Source organism: Musca vetustissima, unplaced genomic scaffold, assembly GCF_032173495.1.
Source record: "Musca vetustissima isolate MV318-11 ecotype Yass unplaced genomic scaffold, APGP_CSIRO_Mvet_v1 utg107947, whole genome shotgun sequence".
NCBI lineage: Eukaryota > Metazoa > Arthropoda > Insecta > Diptera > Muscidae > Musca > Musca vetustissima.
Window position 1 is genome coordinate 76,371 of NW_026889254.1, and position 25,055 is coordinate 101,425.

General features: G+C 36.9%; 1 protein-coding gene across 1 annotated transcript; it reads left to right on the plus strand.

Annotated features, from left to right (window-relative positions):
- The first annotated feature begins 17,100 nt into the window (after positions 1-17,100).
- LOC133336934 (uncharacterized) lies at positions 17,101-17,582 on the plus strand. Its single transcript, XM_061545201.1, has 2 exons — positions 17,101-17,142; positions 17,202-17,582. The coding sequence occupies exons 1-2, from the start codon at positions 17,101-17,103 to the stop codon at positions 17,580-17,582; spliced, it is 423 nt and encodes a 140-aa protein (XP_061401185.1).
- Positions 17,583-25,055: the final 7,473 nt, after the last annotated feature.

Below are 25,055 nucleotides of genomic sequence, written 5' to 3' on the forward strand. Positions count from 1 at the left end.
ATAATAGATGACGGTATAGAGTGTATACCACCTAGCCAAGATGAGGTCAGAATAGCAATTAATCGGCTGAAGAATAATAAAGCAGCAGGTGCCGATGGTTTAGAAGCCGAACTATTCAACCTGGTGGTCAGATGCTGGTAAGGAGCATGCACGAGCTGATTAGTACAATTTGGCTAGAGGAACCCTATGATTGGAACCTCAGCATCCTGTGTCCTCTGCACAAAAAAGGAGACAAGACGATATGTGCCAACTATAGAGGAATAAGTCTCCTTCCCATCGCATATAAAGTACAATTCAGCGTGCTGTATGAACGACTGAAGCCAGTGGTCAACGACATTATTGGATCATACCATGCGGCTTCAGACCTGGCAAGTCCACCATTAACCAGATTTTCACTCTGCGCCAAATCCTGGAAAAAACCCACGAAAAACACATCGATACATTCCACCTATTTGTTGACCATAAAGCCGCATTCGATAGCCCTATCCGTTCAGAGGTGGTAAAAGCATTGTCTGCGTTTGGCATTCTTGCAAAATTAATTCGGTTATGCAGGATAACTTTAACTGGTATAAGATCAGCAGTTAAAGTCGGAAAGAAGCTCTCGGAGCCCTTCAATACGAGGATTCAGACAAGGTGACAGTTTGTCATATGATCTTTTTAACATCCTGCTGGAAAAGGTCATACAAGAGGCAAAGGTGAACAGAAATGGCAAAGGTGAACAGAAATGACACTCTGTATACCTAACAACACATGTTACGCGCCTACGCCGATGACATCGGTAACAGCCACCTTTGAACAAATTGAGAAGGAGTCTGCCAAAGTGGGTCTGGCAGTAAAAAGCGAGAAGACCATGCTGATGGTATCAACGCGCAAGACGTCAAGTAGACTCGGACCAACTGTGGAACTTGAGAACTACAGATTCGAGGTAGTCAAAAGTTTTATATACTTTGGTAGCGTCATAAATAAAACTAATGACATCAGTTTTAAAATTCGGAGAAGGATAGTGTTGGCCAGATGCTACTATGGTCTGAGTAAGCAACTCAAAAGCAAAAGGTGGCCCTCCCGCCAGACCAAACTCACACTCTACAAGACGCTGATACTACCCGTGATATTATATGGATCTGAAGCATGGGTACTTACCCAAGCAGATGAGGCAGCTCTTGGATTGTTTGAGAGAAAAATTATCCGAAAGATCTATGGGCCGATCTGCGTTGACGGTGAATATCGCCGTCGAATGAACCATGAGTTGTACCAGCTATTCTCGGACATCGACATTGTTAGACGTATTGAGCTGCAGCGACTACGTTGGCTAGGTCATGTTGTCAGAATGGATGAAGATGCCCCAGCCCAGAAGGCATATAAAAGCGAACGAGCTGATTGTGCACGCAGAAGGGGAAGCCCACGAATAAGATGGAAAGATCAAGTGGAAGACAACATTACCGAATATGATCTTTAAAACTGGGGAAAATGCGGAAAAGACCGACGCGCCTGGAAATCTTTTTTAAGCTCGCCTTATGGAACGAAAGTTCTGTCACTAGCCAGCTAAGTAAATAAGTAGGCCCTTCAGAATATTTGTATAGTTTTGCTTCCTTTTCATGTTTGTCCACTGCAGGTTTAAAAGCAACTTTTGAATGCTTAGTCTTGCCTAAATTTTGCTTGTCTGATAGTGTGACCTCTCATGTCCGTCAAGAAAATATTCATGGTTGTTGGAACTGGGAAATGTTGTTTCATTACAAACATACATCGATATACGATAATACTTACTTATGAGAGACCAGAAAGCATTTAATAAAAACAACACATAATTTTTATCAATAATAATCACATTTTATTTCAAAAAATCTCTTCTACGAAAATCTATTCAACTTTCTTACAATTTTCATCCATGCCAGCGACAATACATTTCATGATACTAAAGATCATGGCATCAGCTGGAGTTATATCTTTTGCTTCCTTACCACATTTTTCAACAAATTCCAATTTACAATCCATTTTAATTCTCGATGTCAATGCAATTTGTAAACGATCAAGCAAATCAATAATACAAGACTTAGTTTATTCATTCTGGATTCTCTTTTATTGTTGTAATAACCACAGAGATTAAAAGAAAACTAATCATATCCTACTAAGAAAATTTGCTTTTTATAGAGAATTCTTATCATCACAAGACATAGGCTCTTCGAGTACAAACCAATTGGAATTGGGCCGTTAAGTCTTTTGTCTGGCAGTTATAAAATAGGCTATCAATTCTAATGCAACTGCTGCAATTAGAATTGTTAGACTTTTGACATCTATATATATATATATATATATATGTATATATTTCTGTATTTCAAAGTATTCTCTAAATATACATATAAACTAATTTATATGCTAATTATCGAATCACTTTTTTCACTCTGATTGTGACCCTCCAAAGAATGATTTTTGAACGATTCAACAGCATCTCCTGAAAACGAAAATCATTGAACACGTATTTTTCATTTATAAGAGTAAAAAGAAGTTATCGGGTCCCAAGTTAGGACTGTAGGACAGTTTGAGTGCTGCCACTAAAATATACAATTCTGATGTATCGCTCAAAGAGATGACACATGACCTTAGATTATTAGCTTCGAAGTTGTTAGATTTGGTTCGTCTTCGAAAAACCTCACGGTCGACTGCAGTTTGGATTCGTGTTCATACGCATAGGATTATTATTCGTCATCTGTGATGGTTGATAAGATCGGTTGATTTTAGCGCACAGCGATTTTTTACAACGAAGTGTTCACAAAATATTCAATGTATGCTAATAAAAGAAATTACCAAAGATTATTATCAGTGCTATAATCTTCTTCTAAAAAAACGGTCTTGCGCACGATTGAATTCAATCTTTCTCATCGAAATTTCATATGCCGCCTGATACAGTTTTTGTGACCACCCGATGTGCCAACCTCTAAACGACGACCTTCCTTTGATTGATTTTGAAAACTAATTGACAAGATTTTAGAGAATTTTCCAATCAACACCTGCTTCGCATAGCTTGGATGAATTGCCCTAAAATCGTCACTACTAGTGCTGCTCGTAGCCGCTGGATAAATATCCGAAGTAAGACCAAACTTTCAAGCAAAGGGTGGTTTTGGCCAATGAATACTATGAGCTTCTTTGTATGGCCCCTGAAGACCCTCCACCACATGGTTGAGTGCGTATTAAGTTTCTAATTCCGTTTGTAACCACTCGCAGTATTTATCGGAATAAAATTACATGTATGTTGAAGTCATGGTATAAATTGTAATATTTGAGATAGAATAATAAAAATTTGCACACCATGTTACTACTAGCATATTTGGATATTTGCAAATTGTATATATTTCATTTCAACATTAAGGCATCGTCCCATTTTAGGTATTTGGACATCAATGTGGTTGTATTTTTTTATTTTATATATATATATGGGCAATATTGCCAATTTTTTAATATTCCATTTTCAAAAAATCAGTTTTTTTGTTTTTGTGGCACATCAATGATTTTCGGTACATATATAGAGAAAAATGTTCTGACTCCGAAAACGTTCGCGATCAAATTTTTGGTTGATGCGCGCAAAAGTTATCGAGGTTTTAATTTTGGGCATAAGAAAAAAATCTTAAAATTACGCCGTTTATTATATTGACCAAAAACGTTGATATACATCTTCCTCCGTAAAATAAGAATATGAATATATTATAATAATCGCGATAAAGTTTCAGATCTTCGCGAAATATGAGAAAAATAAAAAATATATAGGAGATTACATCAATATTTTCATTATATTAATGACATACACACACCTAAAAATTAATTTAAAAATATCTACATAATCTAAACACCATGGTGAATCAAATGATATCAAAATCACACAAGTCCGCGTAGTGGTTTCTAAATCAAAGCAACAACAAACGAAGATATTGAGGGAAAATATTTCGAAAAAATAATGTCATCATATTTATTTTTTTAATTGTATACAAGAAATTTCAGAAAAAATGTTGGGGTTATTCTGCAATTTTACCCGAATTTCGCGGAAAAATTTACATATATAATAATAATCACTTTTTGTGTATAAGTATACGCCTTGCGGATTATATCAAGACCCTTCCGATAAATCTTAGAATTCTATAAATAGGAATAAATCTTAAAATAAATTAATTTGACGGCTAAGATGTGCCACATGTTACATTAAAGTACCCAAAAAATCGTAAAACGCGAATAATTTCCGAAAACTACATATGCCATTAACGCGCATCCGATTTCGGTGTGCACCCTAAAAAAATACATCGATCTATACCGATTTCAATGTGGTCCATTAAGAACCATGGATGTGCCAGCTCACACTATTTTTGAGATAAATGGCGTCTAAATCGCGTAATTCTCAAAATCATTTGATGCGCATGCGGTTTCCAGGAAGTACTGAAGTTTATCTTCCAATCCATATATATTTTGCGAAATTTCATTTGACGGCTAAGATGTGCCGCACGTTAGATTGAAGTACCCAAAAAATCGTAAAACGCGAATAATTTCCGAAAACTCCATATGCCATTAACGCGCATCCGATTTCGGTGTGCACCCTAAAAAAATACATCGATCTATACCTATTTCAATGTGGTACATTAAGAACCATGGATGTGCCAGCTCAAACTATTTTTGAGATAAATTGGGTACATCTCTCTTTCGGCTGAAGTTTTTAAAGTTCTCTTTTTGAAAAAGATCAAAATCCGTATGAGGTCATTTATTGAAGTGGAAATGATCCACAGAAAACGCAAATAAATCCTAGATATTTTCAAAAAAAAAAAAAATTTCCAAAATTCGTGTTTTTGGAAGGCCAGTTCCCGCCCTTCTAATTGATGGATTTTCACGAAGAAGATTTTATATCATCCCAAACGTAAAAAACTTTACTGATCGCGGGTACCCGTATCATTCAGTTGACAGATCTACAAATTTGACCCGAAAAATATGTTTTTTTGAAATTTGATCGCACAAAATTTTCACGTTCGGATGAGTATTACTCTGAAGCTGTGCATACAACATACACAAAATATATATCAAATTACGCAGATTCGCGACTACAATAATCTTTTAATCTATTTTTAGAAATTCCTGTATGCGTATTAAAGCTAGAAGTAAAATTCAAAAAACACTCAAAATCGAGCTTCAAAATGTCAGCATCATTTAAAGGTAGATGCAGTTAAAATTTTTAAAAATGATACATAAAGGGCGTAGTCCCCATTTTGTTGGCTTCTAGTTTTACTTTGACATGAAGACCGTGAAATGAGTGGCTTAACCCTTTGATCCCCGAATTTTTTTCGGTAATCATAGAACAATTTTCTGTTGACAGATTTAATGCAACTATCCTAGATAGGATATGGACAAATTTTGACATCGCTACATCCTTGCATTCGGGAGATACAGTAAATTCTTTCTGAAAAATAAAAGCCCAATATCAAGAAAACCAAATGCAAAATCGACGAAAAAAAAATTTTAAATTATTCTCTATATTCTGTTTTACAAGAATCAAAAATAATTCTGACGACAGAGTTCGTATATTTCAAATACGAAGCGAGTTAAATAATTTGGACTGTATACACAAATTAGTACTGTACACAGTTTTGCCCTCTTCTCCATATTAAAAAGCTCATAACTTTACCAAAAAATTTGAATTTTTTAGATTTTTCTTGTGATATGTGTCGTCCATAATCAGGCCTTGACGTATGTAATCTAAAAAATATATATCTACTAGCAGTATATTAAATATTAGCTCTTAAACATTTTGTTGCCTGTGGGCAACATTGGGCCACAAAGGGTTAATCACAAATCGATAGAGAACATAAAAAAACTGGTTCGCCTCAACGTGTTTTTACACATTTTTTTTACATTAAAGTATAGACAGCTTCCACCAAAATAAAGTTTGGAGGTCAATACCATGAACAGTTTGCAACGACAGATCAATTAACCCAAAACTATTCACTTTTTTTCTTATACTTAAGTAGTTCGCGAGTTATAAAGGGGTGAACCTCCGCTTCAGCTATGTTAAAAAATTGGCAATATTGCCCATATATATATATATTTTTTTTTTTTTTTTTGAGGCTAACAGACATTTTTGTAGAAAATTATCGATATAGGTTATTGTTTTGAATGTTATAACCACATTTTTGTAGTTTTGCATACCGGGTTCGTGGGGTCGTAAAATGTGTTTTCAGAATTTGTTCGCTGTGTGTTCATCTTTTCACATAATGCGGTCCCATATCCGACATTTGAAGGTGTTATCCACATTTTCTCACCGAAGTAGCTGTAAAACCTTCAATGAATCCGAAAATTGAATTTTTTGGTCCACTACTGTTTTTTAAAAAGGGGTAAAAATGTCAAACAAATCTAATTGACCCAAACTTTTCACAATTTTTACCAAATCTAGATCATATGTCAAGATGCAGCCTATCGGCCCCTACCTATGGTACCTTTCCCAAAGCGTTTAAAATTATAAATTTTTTGTCATGGTTTTAATATTTTGTATGGTCGTCCCTTGGCATCCATTACACTTTGCAGGGCCTCTAGGTCTGCGTGTGTAAACTCATTCTTGACATTCTGTACCTGTTGGGTGAATACACGATGTAAGATAGATTTATTGTGAATGAGGTGGTGGCTGGTATTGACCATTGAACGTTTTTAAGAATGTCAACGGACTTTGTTAGTCAACAGGCCAGTAAGTTAGGCTAGACCCCTTTGTTGCCGGAACAGACCCGAAGAGGTACACGTGTTTTTTTTTAACTGGACAAACAAATTGGCTATTTCTTATAAGAACCGGCCATTAAGATGGCCGAAGTATGTGAAGTCATACCAGTTGTAAGAATATTCATGTTATTTTTCATGACACAAGTGTACCATCTTCATGATACCCGTCTATCTACAAAACAAAATGTTGTTGTTCAGTACCTACCGGCATGACATATTTCAGACCAGGGGTCAAATAATGAGTTTTCATATCGAATTGATTCCATCGAGATCAATAAATTTGGCATGACCTCATACGATATCGAATGTTTATTATCGAAATTTCCTATAAAACTAGCGTACGCGAATGATCGATGCCAAATTAGCTGTCGAAAGCAAAAAAGAAAATAAGAAGAAAATATGCTGTTTAAGGGAACCCCCCCATTCTCGATTTTATTTTTTCAAGATTTTCAATGGGCTGGTAAATCAATACCAATGCTTGTTAAGGTTTGTAACTTTACACATATACAATTGAAGATTTAAAAGAGAAGAAAAATAATTTACAACAAAATTTTGTTATTGTTTTGTTGTTGTTTTTTGTAATTAAAGAAAAGTCCTTATTTTTGATGGCGGGCATGATAACTCCTCACTGGAACATCGGAATCCGAAAATTCCAACGGTGTTAGAAAGAGTACATGTCTGGCTCTCGTATGAACTAGGATTATTGACTTCGCTCTAAAATTAACAAAATGGTGGACCTTTGAAAAATATTTTTGGAAAATCGCCGATTTTTGACCAAAAACCAAGTTAAAAAATAAGGAAGATCTTCACCGATTGGCTTTATCCTAGTTCATACGAGAGCTATACACTCCCAGAGAAACGTTGCAAAATATGGAACCGATTGGAATATTAGTTTTTGAGTTATCGTGCCCGCCATTCGCAAAAAAATGTTTAGAGAAAAACGCGTTTAAAGTTTGAGAAGCCCTTCAGCCGTCACTTGATGCGGACACAATAAATCGGATATATCTTCAAGAGTTCTTGAGATTTTCACTTGAAATTTTGTAGAGACATTCCTTAATCAGTGTAAATTCGAATTATGTCAACAAAAATTTTGACCCCGGGAATGGGGGGGTCCCCTTAAAGAAAAATTTGATTTTTTGTACTGAAAAGAAAATGAAATAAATCGGATTGGGTATATCCTTTTACCTTAAATTTCAAACATATATTATGTAATGCCACATAGACATTACCAAATTTTGGCATATTTCCGCTTACGTTTTTCTTCTATTCTATTGTTGTCTCAATTATACTCCTGTATGGAGTTGAGCAACATGGCTCAAGATATACATTTTATAAAAATTCATTAGCTTTTAAAATGTACCTCCTTAAAATTTGGAACATATCGCCAAAATTTTGTATTCGTTATCGCACATATATAATTAAATTAAACCCATCATTCGTTAACATTTATCACTTTATCTTCATCAGAACAGGATAATAAAACATAATAAAAGATCCATTTTATTTTAAAATTAATTTCGTACACGACAGCACACAAGGAACATATAACAGGTAGATGCAACTTATTTTTAACAGCAACAAGAACTATTGCAGAGAATTAATATTTTTACACGGTTTAATTCAGAATTTATAATGAAATATATTGATCATGATATCAGAGAAGAAAAAGCTGCGAAAACAAGCGCAAATTTTCTTAGAACTGTAACGATCGGGATGGTGTAACCGACTCAATTCATGAGGTACATTTCCTCATCTGTTGAAATCATAATAGATTTCGCAGTATATACTACTCCTAGAATGATTGTCGTTGAAATTTTATATTTTTCGTTTTCATTGATGTGGAAATTAGCCTATCACTAGGAAAATAGGAATATGTATTTCGTTCTCTGATGGAAACAATTAGCCATCACATATAAAAGTCCCGATCGATTTAAGGTACTTTGAATATCCACCTCAGGTTATAAAAAGATTGGCTTGGTCGAACTCAATGAGTTTTTATACCCTTCAACACACTGTGGTACAGGGTATTATGTCTTTGTGCATATGTTTGTAACAGACAAAAGGAAACCAGATAGACACATGTTTCCTTTTGAGAATATGCATAGAATCACTGTCCGAGTCGATTTGCGCATGTCCGTCCATGTATTTTTGTGAACAAAGTACAGGTCGCATTTATGATCCGATTTGGCCTAAGGACGAACCCTATTGAAATTGGGAAAAATCGGTTCAGATTTAGATATAGCTCCCATATAGTCCGATATGGGATGTCCGATTTAATGTAAATTCTGCACCAAAGTCTATCGATTTGCACGAAATTTGGCATAGAGTATATATGCAGAATGATGTGTGCCAAGTTTCGAGAAAATAGGTTGAGATTTAGATATAGCTCCCATATATAGTTTCGTCCGATTTAAGGTAAATGGTGCACCAAAGTCCCTATATATCATTCGACTTGCACGAAATTTGGCATAGAGTACTGAATTGGTTCCAGAATGATGTGTGCTAAGTTTCGTGAAAAATGTTTCAGATTTATACATAGCTCCAATATATATTTTCGTCCGATTTAAGGTAAATTGTGCACCAAAGTCCCTATATATCATTCGATTTGCGCGAAATTAGGCATAGAGTACTGAATTGGGTCCAGAGTGATGTGTGCCAAGTTTCGAGAAAATCGGTTGAGATTTAGATATAGCTCCCATATATAGTTTCGTCCGATTTAATGTAAGTAATGCACCAAAGTCCCTATATATCATTCGACTTGCACGAAATTTGGCATAGAGTACTGAATTGGGTCCAGAATGATGTGTGCTAAGTTTCGTGAAAAATGGTTCAGTTTTATACATAGCTCCAATACATATTTTATATATTTTCGTCCGATTTAATGTAAATTGTGCACTAAAGAACCAAACATTTTGTACAATGTACTGAAGTTACTATAACCTTGTGTGTGTCAAGTTTTCTTGAAATTGGTTCAGATTTGCATATAGCTCCTATATACACTTTCGTCCGATTTTAAGTAAATGGTGTACTAAAGACCCATAGCTAGGCCGATTGGCAAAACGTACTGAAATTAGTATAAATTCATGTTGATTGTAAACCAAATAATCAATGGGTGATTGATTGATATTACATTTTAAACAGTGAAGTATAGTTTATTTAAAAAGTATGAAATCAATGTTCCTTCGAAAAGACGACATCTGTAATGATACATATCTAGAATATCCCCAAAGTGGTGAAGGGTATCAAATAGTCGGCCCAGTCCGACTTTACTACTTTCCTTACTGGTTTACTTATTAGAAACTGTTGTTTCAGGAACAGATATGAACAGATCAGCACTTTGCTTAAGATACATGTTGATGTGTGCAATACAAGCAATGAAACCATTGTTTTTATGACAACATTTCGGTACGGGTCTCTCGAAGAGGTGACCCCAAGTGGTCATCATCGATATCTTGGGATTTAAAACCATGCGACTTCATCATTGCTTGTAGGGCACGTGATTGATAAGTACACGAAAAGTAGAATTTACCTTATTCCTTCCTGTAGGGTCCCTTGTAATTTACAGGTTCATCGGATTTGGAACTGTTGTGTCAAGTATGTTTGTTTACGAATTAGATTTTGTTAATTGTCATATTAGTTAATCAGAACCCAACAGATGGTGCTGTTTTTTAATATACCCCACAAACATATAAGTGTAATAAACGTTATCTCAAATCCAAGGGGTTAAAGTTTAGCAGGGCTAATTACAAAAATTGTATAACAACTGATAATTAAAAAAAAACTGATTTAAAAGACAAAAGACTAATCGGCTCAATTAAGTTTGGGTTACACTAGAACAACAGATGTAAAAGTAGATGTCACTGCATTAGTCTGTGATAAGGAATTTTCTATAAAATGTGAATGCAAATTGCAAGGAGGTATTAGTTTCCTTTTGATCTCCGTGGAATTTACTACAAATAAAAAAACGACAACTTAATAAAAATGAATAAATTAAGTTTCATATTATTGATTTGCTGTTCGGCAATGGTAAGTATATAAACCTAACCATAATCAAAAATTGCATACATTTAATAAAAAAAAAAATTAGGTTTTTGCTGATCGTCCCGATTGGTATCCCGAAGATGAAGCAGCCATTGAAGCCAAATGTCGTGAAGACAATTCCATTAGCGACGAAACTGCAAAACAAATCTGGTCGAATAATATTGAAGATAACCAGGACATACGCAATTTCTTCCTTTGCCTGGCCGAAAAGAAAAATATTTTCAGTACTGAAATGGGATTTAAAACAGATCGTCTATTGGTTGTTTTGAAAGAAAGAGCAAAATTGGATTGTAAGCCAGAGTTTATTGAAGGCTGTGCTGAGAAAGGCAAGGATGTGACACCAGACGATGCCAAAATGTTCACCATCATGAAATGCACTGTGGCTGGTGCTGAAGAAAATTGTACGAAAGTTGAAGAGAATTAAACGATGAAATGAAATAATAAATTTGATATATTCGAGAAAGAAAAGTTTAGTAGATTTTTATTTGTATATTGGATTAACCATTAGCTTTTTTATTTTTTACGAGGAAACCCAACTTTCCTAGAAATATTCTAAGAATAGGAAATAACTCTAAAAGGTCATAGTGTGGGAGTCGTCCGATAACAGAAGTTTTTTGGTTGTCAAAACTTCTCAGCCTTCATTGCCGAAGGTAAAGATGACTTGGAAGAAGAATATTGACCAATTGTTTATCCCTACTAAGGGAATCCTGCCGTCACAGTTATCTAAGATGGGTAGAATTGTTTTAAAAATACTCGATAATCAGAGAAACAAAAAATACTACATCCGTCAAATTCTAAAATAAAAGACTACATTCAAAACTTTGGATTTGATCTAGATTTATAAAAATATTAGGATGTGTAATGTTTAGATCAAATCGGATACTTAATTTTCACCATCTTCACCCTTTGTGTGGTAAAAACAGACGGGCTTAGGGTCTAACACCAATATTTGGACGATTTACAAATTTAGATAATTATAATCCTATGACTCATTTCGATCATGATATAGGTTTGGAAACAATATTACGATTGTGCAAAATTGTGAATGCCTGAAGCGGATTTGGTGCAAAGAAGACAATATTTGCGGCTGATGGTAGAAAAAACTTGTCATGTAGTCATGCAGTGGGTGGGTCCACAATTGTGGACACTGACCTCGCCGCGGTGTCACCTGGGGTAGCTACTTTCATCATCTGTTGAAATAGTGAGCTGATATGTGCCGCGAGTTCACCCATAAAAACTATAAAATAGGGTTGAGGCGTTGGGTTAGTTGCCCATACTAGGAAAACCCCTCCTACTATGAAAAAGCAAGGAATAAGAAAACCAACCAATCAAATTCGTTCCGCAAACGAATAATGGACCAAGAATTGCGAATCTGCACATGGAATGTGCGTTGTACAGATCAGGCGCGAATGTACTCAAGAAGTACAAAGCCGATATTATTGCCTTACAGGAAATGCGATGGAAAGGGACAGGCGTAAGTAAATCAAATGATTTATATTATAGCTGCCATGAAACGAGACATGAATTTGGCTGCGGATTTATGGTTAACAGGAGAATAAAATACCTCGTCTCCAGATTCACTCCAGTAGATGATAGATTTGCTATAATCCGTATAAAAGCAAAGTTCTTTTACATCAGTCTTATTTGCGTCATGCTGTGACGGAAGACAAAGATGAACAGACCAAAGACATATTTTACGAGCGCCTAGAAAAGGTATATAAGCGCTGCCCTGGCCATGATATTAAAATTCTGCTGGGAGATTTTAATACAAAAATCGGAAGGGCCCCATGAAGAAAAATCAGCCAACGGTCAATCAACTTCACTTCGCGGCAGCAAAAAGTATGGAGTTAGCAACACCAGATTGAAGCATCTCGATATACACAAGGCCAATTGGATTTCTCCCGATCAAAAGATGAGAATTTGATCATTTTGTGATAGACGGAAGGCATTCATCCAGTGTTTTGAACGTTCGATCGATCAGAGGAGCGAATATCGATTCGGACCACTACATTGTTGCAGCCAAGCTTCGCACTAGTCTTAATGTAGCAGCACAAGTGCGATCTAACACAACACGGAAACTCGACGCTGAAAAGATGCAAACACAACAGGTAGCAGAAGTCATTTCCGCTCAACTTACTCACTTGCTTGATGATAGCCCTTCTTGTCCCAATAATAATATAGAAGCACAATGGCAAATAATTGCTCACTCCGTACAAACTACAGCAAAAGCAACACTTGGGTACTAAAAACCATAATCAAGAAACCCATGGTACGATCAGGAGTGCCGTAATTCTACTGATGTGAAAAACGCAAAAAACTGCCCTACCCTGCATACAGTAGCAACACGTAATGGATTGGAGAATTATCGGGAAAAAAAAGAACGTGAGCGTTAGCAAATCGAGATGTACAGGTGTCAGAATGAAGCCCGGAAATTTTACCAACGAGTAAAAAACAAAACCGGGGCTTTGGTGCGGGCACATCCTCCTGTAGGGATGGAAAAAGAACCTGGTGACAGATACAGACAGCGTGTTGAGGATCTGGAAGGTGCATTGCAAAGCTTCTGGTATCAAATAGTGGCGGCGAAGAAGATACCCGGTATGACGGTATTTGTTGTGTACCACCTAGCCAAGATGAGGTCAGAATAGCAATTAGTCGGATGAAGAATAATAAAGAAGCAGGTGCTGAACTATTCCGCACTTTTCAAGATCGGTGGTCAGATGCTGATCAAGAGCATGCACCAGCTTATTAGTACAATTTGACAAGAGGAATGTATGTCAATGATTGGAACCTCAACCTGTGTAGAGGAATAAGTCTCCTTCCCATTGCACAGTTGTCACAATCACAAAATTTTTGGCCAAAATTATTTTTTTGAAGTTTCATATTTTTATAATTTTTTTTCGCGAAATAATAAAAAAACACTTCAAACCATCCGAAAATAATTAGTTTTTCTAAATACCATTAATAGCCGCTCGTTGGTGTAATGCTAAAGTTGAAAAATTTTTGTATAAAAAATAGAACAGCCTGCGTGCAGTAAAATATATACTTTTTGGTGTGCTGTGAGGTCGAATGGGCATACGAAATTCAGACCAAAGTTATTATGAATCTGGAAGCTGATAATAAGTGCTTTCATAATATATAAAGAAAGAACGAAGAAAGTTGTAATATCTGGGTAGGGAGATAAACGTTTGTGTGTATATTGAAAATTATTTTTTACAAATATTTTTGAAATCTTCTTAAACTTTAGAAAAAATGTAAGAATATCGTCTCCTCCAAAAAATTTTTGGAAGCTGGCAGGGGTATGTACTATCATATTCAGATGAAATATTTTGCCTTATTTTGCCTTTTTTAGAAAAAAATGTATTTTTCTACTTTAAGTTGAGTGAAATTTTTTATAAATTGATGTTTTTATTGTATATAGTATTGAACTGAAAATGGGGGATAAAGACAAAGTTTCATCCGATTTTTCTTAAAATTGATATTTAAGGTTTTAAAAGTATACAAAACATAAACATAACATATATAAAACATATATAAAAATGACAGATTATTACAGTAGTCGTGTCAATAATCTCACAGACGTTTTAATAGAGCATTGGATACTTCTGATCCACTTATATCATCTATACGCCTAAACGCCCACTTACAAGAAAGAAAGCGGTTAATCGAATTGTTAGTTTGTGAACTAAACGATGAATTACGGCCCGCGAATGATACTGATTGTGATGAAACCACAGATGAAGAATTCGAAGAAGAATATGGCGACGAAAATATAGTTCTGGAAAACGAAATATCTACATATATTCAATAATTAATTAATTTAAAACTTAATAGAGTTTATTTATTTTCTTTACTTAATAGTATAAAACAACCTTCTTAAGCCTGTTTTAAGTCATATTTTTATAAAAAGAGTAAATTTTGAATTATGTTTACGGCATTTTATTTTGTGTTACAACTCATGTTTGTACTAAAACATCACATTTTGTACCCTAACATTTTGTATGCCTTTGCATGTCTAAAAACCTAATAAATAGTACTATATTGTACCTTATGATTGCAGAAACGCGTTTTAACGGATTTGCAATAAATATTAATTTTATTATAATAAATATTAATCTATTTATAAACGAAAAGTATACATTATGTTGTATTAAATAATTTTGGCCAAAAAAAATTGAATTGGGACAACTGTGCATTGCATATAAATTCCTTTCCAGTGGGCTTTGTGAACGATGGCTATGCAGGATAAATTTAACTGGCATAAGGTCAGAAGAAGTTTAAAAAGAACGTGAGCAAATCGAGATGTACAGGAGTCAGAATGAAGCCCGGAAAATTTTCCATCGAGTAAAAAACCAAACCGCGGCTTTGGTGCGGGCACATCCTCCTGTAGGGATGGAAAGATCAAGTTAGAATAGCAATTAGTCGGCTGAAGAATAATAAAGCAGCAGGTGCTGAACTATTCCGCACTTTTCAAGATCGGTGGTCAGACGTGATCAAGAGCATGCGCCAGCTTATTAGTACAATTTGGCAAGAGGAGTGTATGTCCAATGATTGGAACCTCAACCTGTGTAGAGGAATAAGTCTCCTTCCCATTGCATATAAATTGCTATCCAGTGGGCTTAACGACGGCTATGCAGGATAACTTTAACTTGCACAAGGTCAGAAGTTATAGTCGGAAAGGACCACTTGGAGCCCTTTAATACCGAACGAGGATTCAGACGTGTGACATTTTTAACATCCTGCTGGAAAAGGTCATACGAGAGGCAAAGGTGAACAGAAGTGGAACTCTGTACACCAAACAACATATGTTACTCGCCTACGCCGATGACATCGATATAATGGGTCGAACATTGCGAGGGGTAACAGCCAACTTTGAATAAATTGAGAAGACCAAGCTGACGTCCCGTAGACTCTGGCCAACTGTGGAACTTGAAAGCAACAAAGATGTTATATATAAAACTAATGACAACAGTTTTGAAATTCAGAGACGAATAGTGCTGTTATATGGATCTGAAACATGTGTACTTGTGCATGCAGTTGAGACAGCTCTTGGAGTGTTTGAGATCTCTTGGAGTAGGCCGATCTGCGTCGATGGTGAATATCGCCGTTGAATAAGCCTTGAGCCGTACCATATACTCTCGGACATCGACATAGTCAGACGTATCGAGCTGCAGCGACTACGTTGGCTAGGTCATATTGTGAGAATGGTGAGCATGAAACGTGATTCAGCGTGGCGACTGATGAAATAACCGGTATTGATGCCCAGATATATGTCTTGAGGGCGCTGTCTTGAGGGCGTGGAATACCGGAAAGTTAGTTGTTAAACAGTTCCGGAAATGTCACTCCACCCTGCTGCTTCACTCTACGGGGTTTGGACTTCTTATTCCGTAACCCCACGTACGACTGGCGTCCACACATGTAGTATATTATACAATATTTCAAACCTGGCCGAAGGGAAGTGTTCTTGATGTTCTCAAACAGTGTGGCATGATTGGCTGTATCTAAGGCTTTTGATAGGTCCAGCGCTACCAAAACTGTTCTATGGCACACCGGTTCGGGTTAAGTCCTTGACGTATATGTGTGCAGATGGTGTGCAACGCTGTTTTAGCAACTGGATAGCTTTCCCTAATGCTGGAGAGGAGTAATGTCTCAAGAGTCTTCGATACTGGTGGCCAAAGTGAAATTGGCCTGTAAGATTCATTTTTGCTGCCATCTTGCATTGCTTCAGTAGCCCATTGTCCAGGCTTCGGGAACGACGTGGGTGGTTATCGACAAATTGAGAACTTTTGTCAGGTACTTAGCTCCTGGCTCCGTCAGCTGTTTCTGCATATACATAGATATTCCGTCGGGGCCCAACGTGCACTGTTGTGGTACCTCCTCGGCGGGTAGAGATCTTATTCGACGTAGTACTCTTCGCTTCGCCCTGTCGCTCTCTGGGTGCTCGACAAACTGTAGTTTAAATTACTGACGTATCTCTTCGGATCAGTCACAATTTACGTCATTTATCAGACCTGGTGACACGATTGTTATGTCTAGCGAACTGTGACTCTCTCTCCCCCAATGGCTCGTAATTTACATTTAGAATATTTCGTAACACCTTTTAATTAAATATTGACAAAGTTAAATTTTTTCGACACCAATTAATTAATATGTAGAACATAGATACATGTTAAGTCATGTTACGTTTTTGTAATTATATTAAAATAAAATATTATTTTGGAACAATTATCACATTGAATTTAATTAAATTTTGAAACTGGCTATAAAACGCCCAACTGATCTAGAATAAAACACACAGTTCAAGTTCAGCAAACATCAGAAGCAGCAATGCATAAAATTATAATATTTGTCGTTCTATTCTCCACTGGGGTACGTTATTAAATTACAATAAAATTATTTTATATTTTATTAAATAATATTCCCGTTAGGTGTTCGCCAACATACCCGATTGGTATCCTGAAAATCCCACCGAAATAGAAAAGCAATGCATTGAACAATATCCGATTAGCGCTGAAGCTAAAGCCGAAATCCGTAACTTCAAACTCATCGATGATCCAAATATGAAATCATTATTGTTGTGCGTGGCCAATGGCCAAAATGTTTATACACCTGAGACGGATCTTGACCCGGAACGTATGGCATATAGTATATATCGTAGTTTACATTTGGAATGTGCTTTGGAATTGGTCCGCGAATGTTTGGGAAATCACAAGGAACACAGTGTGAATGGCAATCATGAAGATTTCATGTACTTAAGTTTGGAATGCATTTTCGATGGTGCTCCGGGAAAATGTACTCATGTGGAATGATTTTGTTGTAAATTGGTTTTTAGAAAAAGTTTGTTGATTTGTGACGATGAACGTTGAAAAATATTTTGAATATTAAAAAAATACTGTATAAAGGAAATAAGAAGTTAAGTTTAAATGCAAATTCAGATTTTATTTTTTCACCAAAATGTGAATTTTTGTCTCTGTTTTGGACGCGTTGCAGGTTTCTCGTTCGGGATTTAACCAGATATAGTAATGTATGTTATGATAGGGTCGTCCACTTTCATATGAAAAATAAGGCCGGCAACCCGATGTTTGCTTCAAAAATAAAATCTGTTATCTGGGTCTGATCAAATTGTTTCATAGGATTACGATTCTGTTTTTATAGGGCCTGAATGCATCTGTTAAAATATGAAGTACTTCGTTTTCAAGAGGTTTATTCTTTTCAATAAAAATTAGAGTCTTAGACCCCCTTCTGTCTTCTCTGATTTTTTACAGAGGTATAAAGTTTTGAACCCAATAACAAACAAATTTCGAAGTAGGACTTTATATAGTGCTTCCTCATTATTGTTTACAAAGACACTATTCGTCTAATCTATGCATACTCCCTGCTTCTGCTCGTCTATGAAATATTCCTTGTTCACCTCGTCTTTAAAGACTTCCGACTTCTGCTCATCTATAAAAATTTAAAGACACCCTTCAATTTGTCCTATAAAGGTGGTCATATTATGATTAATAGTCTCCCGTCAGCTCCCTATAAAGACACCCTGCTTCACCTCACCTATAAAGACTCCCTTCAGCTCGTCTATAAAGACTCCCTGCTTCAGCTCGTCTATAAAGACTCCCTTCAGCTCGTCTATAAAGACTCCCTGCTTCAGCTCGTCTATGAAAGACTACCTGCTTCAGCTCGTCTATGAAAGACTCCCTGCTTCAGCTCGTCTATGAAAGAATCCCTACTTCAGTTCGACTATGAAAGACTTCCCTCAGCACGTCTATAGATCATGAATATTCACTGCTTGTTCATATAGTTCGTTGTCTATGAAAGACTCCCTGCTTCAGCTCGTCTATAAAGACTTCCCTCAGCTCAGCTCGTGCATATTCACTGCTTCTTCATATAATTCATACAGATTCACTGATTGACCTAGTCTATAAAGACTCATTACTTCACCTCCTCTATACAGATTCCCTGCTTAAATCGTATATCAGTCTAACGGATATAACTATAGTTATTAAGCTTTGAAATTTATTGTCATTATTATCAAATTATACAAAATTTCTCACGCTCTTATATCACAACCTTTCCATTCCGATGGTGGACCATCCTTCTCAACCACTTCAGGGCTAACTTCCTTATCTATGATACATTTAATAATGTTGAAGGCCATTTCATCTTCCGGTTTAACATCCTTATATTTCGTAACACATTCGTTAGCCACCTGACGACGACATGTACGATTCATTCCGATTCGATAGAGTGCATGAGCCAATCGATCCGCATTATAACCATGTTCGGTGGTATAAACATTAAATGTTTTCGAGGCACATAGAATAAGTTGTCTTAACGTTGGACTATCTTCCATGCGGCCATTATCTATATCTTCCAGAACGGCTTCGGGCAATGGATGTTGATCCTTACACTTTTGTAGGGTACTGTAGGCTCTTTCGGGGTACCAATTGTCTTTAACAGCATGGACCTTGTGGGATTTGCCAAGGGGAGAAATCGAACACAATTAATGGAAAATTTGTTATTAGAATAATACAATAAATACCTGAATTAAAATGCATGCAGCAACTGATAACAGAATAACTTTATGCATTGCATGTAATTTTCAAGACAAATAAAATGCAAATAATCGCAAGCTAATACCGGCAATCATATTTATATTGGCGATCTTTGATCTAAAATAATATTTACATATGTATAATGCAATAATAAAAACAATTCTTATCAGTCGATTCGTCGCATAACATATAAACGCTAGTTTACACGGAAAACCGCATTTAGAAAAATAGAAAAACCACAATTACGACAACAAATGGACTGCAGAAAAAAAGATCCTAAAAATAATATTTAAATATAAATCGATAAGCGTGGAGTCCATAAAGAGACCTTTCAATTCACCCATCAAGACTTCCCTACGTTTGTCTACATAGGCGGTCCATATTTTGACTAGCTAGTCGTCTATGAAAGACTCCCTGCTTCTGCTCGTATATGAAAGACTCCCTGCTTTAGCTCGTCTATGAAAGACTCCCTGCTTCAGCTCGTCTATGAAAGACTCCCTGCTTCAGCTCGTCTATGAAAGACTCCCTGCTTCAGCTCGTCTATGAAAGACTCCCTGCTTCAGCTCGTCTATGAAAGACTCCCTGCTTCAGCTCGTCTATGAAAGACTCCCTGCTTCAGCTCGTCTATGAAAGACTCCCTGCTTCAGCTCGTCTATGAAAGACTCCCTGCTTCAGCTCGTCTATGAAAGACTCCCTGCTTTAGCTTGTCTATGAAAGACTCCCTGCTTCAGCTCGTCTATGAAAGACTCCCTGCTTCAGCTCGTCTATGTAAGACCCCCTTGCTTCAGCTCGTCTATGAAAGACTCCCTGCTTAAGCTCGTCTATGAAGGACTCCCTGCTTCAGCTCGTCTATGAAAGACTCCCTGCTTCAGCTCGTCTATGAAACACTCCCTGCTTCAGCTCGTCTATGAAAGACTCCCTGCTTCAGCTCGTCTATGAAAGACTCCCTGCTTCAGCTTGTCTATGAAAGACTCCCTGCCTAAGCTCGTCTATAAAGACTCGTCTATAAAGACTCCCTGCTTCAGCTCGTCTATAAAGACTCCCTGCCTTAGCTCGTCTATAAAGACTCCCTGCTTCAGCTCGTCTATAAAGACTCCCTGCTTCAGCTCGTCTATAAAGACTCCCTGCTTCAGCTCGTCTATAAACACTGCCTACTTCAGACTCTCTGTTTCAGTTCGTCTATGAAAGTCTCCCTGCTTTAGCTCGTCTATGAAAGACTCCCTGCTTTAGCTCGTCTATGAATGACTCCCTGCTTCAGCTTGTCTATGAAAGACTCCTTGCTTTAGCTTGTCTAGGAAAGACTACCTGCTTCAGATCGGTTATAAAAACTCTCTGCTTCAGATCGTCAATCGTCTATGAAAGACTCATTGCTTTAGCTCGTCTATGAAAGACTCCCTGCATCAGCTCGTCTATGAATGACTCCCTGCTTCAGGTCGTGAATCGTTTGTAAAGACTCAGCTCGTACAGAAGACTGCCTTCAGCTCGTCTATAAAGACTCCCTTCAGCTCGACTATAAAACCTCAGTACTTCAATTCTACTTTTCGATAAAGACCCCCAGCTTCAGCTCATCTAATTTTTTTAACTATCTATGAAAATAGTTCCAAAATATAATCAATTTTTTATTTTTTCAAATTTCAATTAATTTCTTGCAACAATCTAGATCTGAAAAGCATCAGGATTTTCAATTTTTTGCCACCGGGACATTTTTGTCTTCAATACACTTGGCGACACTAAAAACCTTTTCATTTTCGGTTTCAACATTTTCATTATTTTTTAGACACTCCTCGACTGCTTGGCGATTGTGTAAACGATTAATTTTCTCTAAAGCATACACCACTCTCTCCGCATCGAATCCTTTTTCGGTAGTATAGAAATTCATAGCTTTTGCAGTACAAACAAACAGCGCTACCAAATCTGGATGTTTGTGGACTTCACCCTTTTCGAGATCCGAACGTGATTCTTCACTTAATGGGTGTGCTTCGCGACATTTCTGCTGTACCGCAACAGGATCTTTGGGATACCAATCGTGAGTATCATCGGCCAGGGCCTGCATAAGGACAATAAAGAATAAGTTTAATTAAAATATAAATACATATAATATGTATGTTCATACCTTAGTAAGAATGATACTTAGCAAAACTAAAATTATTACTTTCATGATGTCAGGTGATTAACCGAACGGGTTGCAAATACAATTGATAATAAGTAACAGTTAGCTCTGTTTTTTATACTAATCACTATGCTCTTTGTCTTATATAAGAATTAAAAATATTTTAAAAGTGCATTGTTTTGTAAAAATTGTAGAAGATAACATAATGTTTCCCATTGGTTAGCAATAAATATAATCAATGTAGGGAGGTATAGGTGCGATTTACAAATCATATAACTGTGATAGTTCTATAAACAATAATTTAAACAAAAACACACTTATAACAGTCGGAAAAATCTTAACCCAGAATTTGTTTGGTGAGGATTGACTCAAAATTAAACCAATCTAAAGAAGATTTGTTTGATGACGGAAAAGTTATCTGGGAAGCAATCTCGCCTGAAATAATACTTTAATATTATCTATGCCTAAAGGATATGTGAATGTCTTCCAGAATAAAGTTGTCTCTTATTCTCTATCTGCGAACCTGATGTAGAGTTTTCTATAATGAATATTATATTAAGATTGAAATGGAAAATATTTAGCACTTTTAGTGTTGGTGATCTAGCACCTAGCGTTTTTTTTTATCATTTTCAGTTTGTATACAACCACCTGAAGAGCCAAGAGTGAAAGAACTCATTCTTGCAGTCAGAAGATTAGTATGCGAGCATAAGCGGAAAAGGTGGCTAGACCACCTGAAACTTTGCAACTCGATAGAACGGCTGTCATATTTAACGATGTAACGGTGACTGATCCGAAGAGGTGAGCGAGTTTTTTTTTTTTTTTAACCGGCAGTTTATAGAGCACGCCGAGAGTGACAAGGCTTCGTCGTATTAAAGCCCTCCGAGCCGAAGTGGTACCACCACAATTTACGAAGGATTGCGTTGCAGATGTCATTCGAAACCCTAAATCCAAAGGTTGAGCCCGGAAGAAATCTCAATGGTAATGCTGAAGAGTACTTAATTGCTGTACTCAACCTGTCGTTAGCCACCCACATTGTTCCTGAAGCCTGGAAAATTGACAGGGTGGTCCCGTTCCTGAAGTCAGGCAAGGATGCCAGCAGGGATGTATCGTACCAGTCCCTCATCATCAAAATGGACCGGAGGATGCAAAGTACAACTAGAGTATTACAAGCCATAACTACACATGTAAGCAGAGAACTTAACCAGAAGAGACTGTGCGGCAGAACAGTCTTAGTGGCTCTTGACTTATCGAAAGCCTTCCATATTGTCAATCATGGCTAGCGGTTCGAAGATATAGAGAAGACAAACCTCCGGCCTAGTTTGAAACGTTGGATAAACAATAGCATGTGTGATCGCCAGCCATATGTGGGGTAATATCTCCGGACCAGTTTAATCTCTACTTTTCTGAAATTCCACAACCACCGGACGGTATGCGGATGATTGTACGATCATGGCGTCGGGTCCTATTATACAAGACATTTGTGAAAGGTTAATTGTCTCTATAGCTGATTTAGTACAGCTATAGAGACAAATTTAGGTTAATTGTATCTATAGCTGATTTAGTACAGTCCTTCCATCTGAGGAACCTGAACATATCCGCCGCTAAAACCACAGCCACTCTGTTCAGCACATGGACGGCTGAAATGAAGCTCCCTCTGAACATCATGGTCGATGGTGCACTGATTCGGACCACAAACTAGCCCAAACATTTGGGTGTAACGTTTCACAGCTTATTTATTGTCGTCCGCGCAAGTCACCGCTATAAAGAAATAGGTCAGTCGGTGGTAAGCTATGCGGCTGCAGTGTGGTTCGCGAATGTAAGCGATACTCAGTGGAAGAACATTCAAACCTGCCAGAGTGCCGCCCCGAGAACTGCGACAGGGTGCCGTCTTATGACACCAGTGGATAATTTACATATAGAGGCAATGGCCTTACGTACATCGTCACAACAGGATGTTGTCGATGCAGTACCTACTTGGGTGTTATAGCAGGAATCATCCATGCCTCACCTTATGCATAGAATTCCTCCACCAAGGCATGTAAGGAGAGACCTACATGATCTTTAAAAAAGGAGATGTCCAACGGTATAAAAGAAACCCCAGAACAACAGGCATGTGAAAATGCAGTACTTGGAGTCCACCCAACACCTATAGCAGCAGAAGAACGACAGCTGCCTAGTTAAACGAGAGTGGGCCCGAATTGGACATGGACCTCCCTGCTAAAACCCACTCATTTGTTCTAGAATCTCTTTGGACGCAGCCGATAGAGATTGCAACCTTCCAGAACCGGGATACAGAGGAGTCAGAATCGAAATAATGCAAAAAAAGTACAACAAACATTTAGACAGTTGCTACAACAACAACATGTGTTGTCCTTGATCATAAGGTATAAAATATAATTGGTGTCAATTAAAGGTCAGAAAAAAAAATAAAAATGCTTCTGGTTGACTTTAACAGGAAAACATTGCACGTTTTTACCAAAAACAATAAATGTTTTTTTTTTTTTTTTTTTTTTTTTTTTTTTTGGCCAGAACCGGATAAGTACAAATTCCTGACGAGTGGTTCACACCTCTGACCGTTAACTTTATCTTAATGGACAGATGGACAGCTCGACACAGCTAGTAGAGATATGACGATTCGTATATAATAACTGATAAAGGATTGATTAGAAAATTTAGTGGGAGAATCATGGTTTACCATTATAGATTTGAAGTCAGTTTTTTATCAGGTCAGATTGGACGAAGATTCGGTGAAGGCTACCACTTGAACTTAAAAATGGGCCGGCTATATTCCAGCCGTTCCTTGCCTTTTTGTACAAAAATGAAATGGTAATATATATATAAGGATGATATTGTAAGAGCTTCAAAAACACTAGAAAAACACGTTATCTTGTTGGAGAAGAGTTTGATCAGGTTAGTAGGGGTTGGTGCTTAAAGTTCTGAAATGTATTAGGATATAAATTTTCAAAAACAGGTATTGAACATGCACACATTTTCTCAATGAAGCATTAACCAATGCCAAAGAATTTTAGAGAGATGCAAGCATTTTTAGGTTTGCGCTCATACTTCAGAAAATTTGTGAAGAGATTCTCTCTGATAGCAAAGCCTTTATACCGAAGGGCAGAGCTAAATATGTAATCGCTGATGAATGTAACAGAGCCCTTGAAATTCTTAAGAAGCTTCTGGTATACAATATTAGTGATATACAACCCGAGGAGGGAAACAGTGTTGCATAGTGATGTAAGCGCAACGGGTTTTGGATCGATTTTAATGCAAAAGCAAAATGATGTGCTATATCACCCAGTTGTATATAAGCGATCCATACATGCCATAGATACAGATGATATAGACTTCCAGTCTAGAGAACAAAAAAAAAAAAGAAAAAAAAACCAGTAAGGAAAGTAGTAAAGTCGGACGGGGCCGACTATATGATACCCTTCACCACTATGGGTATATTAAACAGGACTATAACATAAAATTGGATGAAAAAAATGTGATATTTATCTAAATGTGAATCTACCTAGATCTATCCATAAAGTATGTCAATCGACTTCAAACAAATATTAATAGGTCATCCGTTGGGCTATGCCTGCACTTCTAGAAAACGCAATTACGTAATTCTATGC

Bases quoted from the DNA above. Each gene is read 5' to 3' on its own strand.
- LOC133336934 (XM_061545201.1), top strand. From the start codon at position 17,101: ATGCATAAAATTATAATATTTGTCGTTCTATTCTCCACTGGG. The intron at 17,143-17,201 runs GTACGTTATTAA...TATTCCCGTTAG, and splicing joins TCGTTCTATTCTCCACTGGG to GTGTTCGCCAACATACCCGA.